Source organism: Mus pahari, chromosome 9, assembly GCF_900095145.1.
Source record: "Mus pahari chromosome 9, PAHARI_EIJ_v1.1, whole genome shotgun sequence".
Taxonomy (NCBI): domain Eukaryota; kingdom Metazoa; phylum Chordata; class Mammalia; order Rodentia; family Muridae; genus Mus; species Mus pahari.
The window spans coordinates 45185363-45189782 of NC_034598.1; the positions used below are offsets into that span (position 1 = coordinate 45185363).

Genomic DNA, 4420 nt, shown 5'->3' on the forward strand with positions numbered 1-4420 from the left:
GGCCTGAAGAGCCAGAGGGTGTCAGACCCCCTGGAACTGGACTTGGTGGGGCCAGGATGCTGGGGCACTGCCATCTCTCCAGCCCATAAAGTACTCTGAGAAGCTGTGAGGTAAAAACTCTGTCTCTTCACCAGGAACGTTCTAGCACGCTGCCCTAGGTGGGCTCTGCAGGCAAGTGTCTGTCTGTCTTTCTTCACTCTACTACCCCACCATGGTCAGAAACACTTGGAAACGTACTTGAGCAGCGCCAGGAAGGCAGCAGGCTCCACGTCAGGCAGCTCAATCTCGGTGGATGTGGTAGCCATCCCACCATTGAACATGGCATCAAAGACAGCGCTTCCCACAGCTAGCACAAACCTGTGTAAGAAGAGAGGGTGTCTGTCCATTAGTCCTGCTGGTGGCCTCCATCCCACCTAGGCCAGCCAGTGTCCCCTGCCACACCTGCCTGCAGAGACCCCTGCCAACCCTGGCAGAGGCCTTTCCAGGCCTAGGGTCATTGTAGGAGGGAACTGGAAACGGAGGCTGTAGAGCGGCCAGCATGAGGGTCAGTCTATACTTCTTGTTTGTTTTTTCATTTGTCTTTTCGAAACAGGGTTTCTCTGTGTTTATAACCCTGGCTGTCCTGGAACTCACTTTGTAGATCAGGCTGGCCTCGAACTCAGAAATCTGCCTGCCTCTGCCTCCCAAGTGCTGGGATAAAAGGCGTGCGCCACCACGCCCGGCTACACTTCTTCTGTGTTTCCCCCTCCTATCCCCCCCCCCCGCCCTTTCCCTCACTGTTGTGCTCTAGCGCCCTCTCAGGAACTCATGTCCTCCCACCCACCCCACTCCCCTCCCCACCCTCATTTCTCTAGGCCTTGGTGACAAGCTTGGGGACCTGATCCTCACCATGGGGAAGCAGATAAAACCCCAGTGCCTAGACAGCCTGGGTCACAGGCCACAGGCTCAGGGAGGGGACAGCGGGGCCTATGGTGCTGTGAGGGAGCAAGAAGCAATGGAGTCATGTGACTGCACTCCAGCTGGTGCAGTGTGGATGGGCCGAGGCATGATGGATGGTGATGGTGGCCAGCCTCAAGACCCCCAGTGACTTGGCTCAGGACACAGCTCATGTTCTACGAAAAGACAAAGATCATAGAGCCAGCCCAGAGCCCTGTCATGCATGAGTGTGGATGGCTGTTGAGTCCACAGGAATAAGCTTGTTCTGTGAATATGTGTCCCACCCAGTTGTCCCCACGATGATGGGGTGGTCCTGAGCAGCCTCTGCAGCTGGACACCCTGGCTAGGCAGATGGCCCGGTGCACCATGGGTAAGGCAGAGCCATATCAGAACCCCCTGCACAACCCTCCACAGAGGCTCCTCCAGCCGAGAGGTGGGCCACTGCTGACTTGCTCTCACCGTGGACGCTAGGATCAGACCAGGCAGATACTCCCATCCCCTAGGTAGCAAGCAGGTGCACCCAGGAGGCAGGGGTCTAACTGCACGGTGGAATCTCCAGGAGGGAAACATGAACAGACACAAAGACAGATAGCTGGCAGGAGACGCTCTATTTCCTCAGTTATTCAGGAGCCAAAGCAGGAGTTCAGGGCAACCTGAGCAAGTCAATGAGACCTTATCTCAAACACTGAAAAAAGAAAAGACTAATGGGTCAGGGCTGGAGCCTGCCTAGAAACCCCCAGTGAGGGGCTGGGGGCGTAGTTCAGCAGAACAGCACCCATGTGTATGTGTACGCCTGTAGATTTCATGACCATCACTATAAAATCAAAGTGGAGATGGCTGAGGACAAACTGAAGCAGATACTGGATTGTGTGGCCACAAGCTCTTGGGCATCAGGAACCAGAATTGGGACAGCCAAAAAGGACCCACCTGGGAGCCTTGGTGGCGCACGCCTTTAATCCCAGCACTTGGGAGGCAGAGGCAGGCAGATTTCTGAGTTCGAGGCCAGCCTGGTCTACAGAGTAAGTTCCAGGACAGCCAGGGCTACACAGAGAAAAGAGTGCAACTGGTAACTCCCTAAACGAGGGTCTTGACTCTAGGGTCCCAATGGTGGAAAGACACATTTCAGTCCCGACCCTCCCGCCTCCCAGCTCCTGTCCCCAGCCCAGTCCCTGGGTGGGGGTTGGGCAACCTGATTGCTCAGCACAATACGGCATCGCCCAGGCCCACGCAGTGATAAGCCAGGAATAACCTCTCTGCCTGTGCCTCTTTCTGGTTAGGGAGCATCTAGTCCCCGCTGGAAGCCCCCACACAAGATCCTAAAGCAGAAGCCTAGCCAAGCAGTGGCTCTGGGCAGCACTGACCACCTGCCGGGGTGCTCACACCTGGACAGCACTGACCACCTGCCAGGCATGCTCACACCTGGCCTTCTGTGATTCTCAGCAATGAGGTGGCCCATTCCAGGGGCTGCCCAGGACACCACCTCTACCCTCCTGTAGATACCCAGCTGCTGTTAGACTTTGTCACCAGCCTTTTCTCTTGTCTCTTTGCAACTCTTTGTAAGGGACAGGAACACACATGCATGCCAAACAGTGCCTCAAATGTGGTCAGACACAGTGTGCTTCACCTACACACTGGAGCACCACACGGCCATGAACAGGAACAAAGCTACTCACATGGCCCAGAAGGGGAACCAGAGACTGGGGAGGACTCGGGAGTTAGCCTTGGGCAGATGGCAAGTGCTGGACAGTGCTGTGGCCTGCATTGTGTCAGTGGGTTTGGTCTCAGTGAGCTGTGCTCAAGTCAACTGAAATGATGAATGGGGACTGGACAGATGGTTCAGTGGTTACAACCACACACCACTCTGCAAAGAACGCAGTGTGGCTCACAGTCAGCTCTATGGACCCAATGCCTGGACTCTGCAGGCAGGTGAACACATGAACACACACGAACATATGTATGAACACATACCCACAACATGAGCACAGGCCTGAACACATATGTATAGATACACACACAGGAAGACACATGTGTGCACACACACACAATTAAATCTTTTGTTGTTTTTTGAGACAGGGTTTCTCTGTAGCTCTAGACTTGCTTTGTAGACCAGGCTAGCCTGAAACTCACAGATATCCTCCTGCCTCTGCCTTCCAAGAGTGTTGGGATCACAAGGCCCAAGGCCAGGAGTCTTACTGAAGGGGGCGGCTGGCTGTGAAAGGGTTGCCCCAGGCCTGTGTCCCCATTATGAGTGTGCAGGGACATGAGCGGCCTCCCATCCCACAGGTGCATGGAGAGACACAACCCGATGGCTGGAGCGGGGAGAAAGGCTCCAGGGTGGAGAGGGTGTGCGTCCAAATCCCTCTTACACAGGTAAAAAGCCATGTATGGGAAAGGAGTTGGGCGCACACCTTTAACCCCAGCACTCAAAGGTTCTGAGTATTGCACCCAGGCTGGTCTACACAGTGAAATCCTGCCTCAAAAGACAAAACTTAGGCAGCTTAGGCTAAACTCAAACTTATGATTGTCCTGACACATCTTCCAGAATGTCAGAAGGACAGGTATTGAAAACAGAAACAAATTATTATTTAAAGAGTTATACTGTGTAGCCCTGGTTAGTCTAGAACTTGCTCTGTAGACCAGGTTAGCCTTGAACTCACAGAGAGGTACCTGCCTCTGCCTCTTGAGTGCTGGGATTAAAGGTGTGGACCACCATGCCCAGCTCTGAAGAGGAGTTTAAGAGAATACAATGAATGATGTTTTCCTCAGCTGACATGAATTACTAAGAAAATCTAGTAAGTGAGCCAGGTATGGAGGCACACATCTGTCACCCCAGGCCCCAGGAGCCCGAGGCAGAGAACTGTGGTTAGCTGGAGGCCAGCTTGGGCTCTGTAGCAAGACCCAGTCTCAAAACCAAACAAAAACATACCAAGGTAGTGGGTAGTGTGGTAGGTGGGCTGAGTGGTTAGCAGACACAGGCCCTGGGCGCCAGCCTCAGTTCAGACAGGACAAACAACTAGGGAAGCCATGTGTCCCAAAACAGGACAGTCTGCAAAACTGTAGATCTGCCCACAAGGAGGCGTGCAGACCAGTGGTTTCAGAGGGGGACCCTGAGGAGCCACACACGCACTCCACACCCACTGCTCCCAAGTGGGCCCAGGTGGCTTCAGAAGCCATGTGGCAGGCAGTGTGGGAACTGCAGCCATCTTGGGAAAACGCCGGTGGGTGGGTGACTCCTTGGAAGCTGTCAGAGGGGCAGGGCATGGAGGGAACACCTGTTACTCCAGTATGCAGGAGGACCACGCTGGGTACTGCAAGAGTTTCCAGACAAGCCGGGCGATGGTGGCGCACGCCTTTAATCCCAGCACCTGGGAGGCAGAGGCAGACAGATTTCTGAGTTCGAAGCCAGCCTGGTCTACAGAGTGAGTTCCAGGACAACCAGGGCTACACAGAGAAACCCTGTCTTAAAAAAACCAAAAAAAAAAAA

At 54.2% G+C, this 4420-nt stretch overlaps 1 protein-coding gene across 2 annotated transcripts in view; it reads right to left on the reverse strand.

Moving 5' to 3' along the window:
• Btbd2 (BTB domain containing 2) overlaps positions 1-4420 on the reverse strand; it is a 14409-nt gene that overhangs the window by 5652 nt on the left and 4337 nt on the right. For both annotated transcript variants that reach the window (XM_021204531.1, XM_021204530.2), the window contains exon 2: positions 238-357. In XM_021204531.1, coding sequence (XP_021060190.1) covers positions 238-357 — 120 coding nt within the window. The remainder of the gene's footprint in view (positions 1-237; positions 358-4420) is intronic.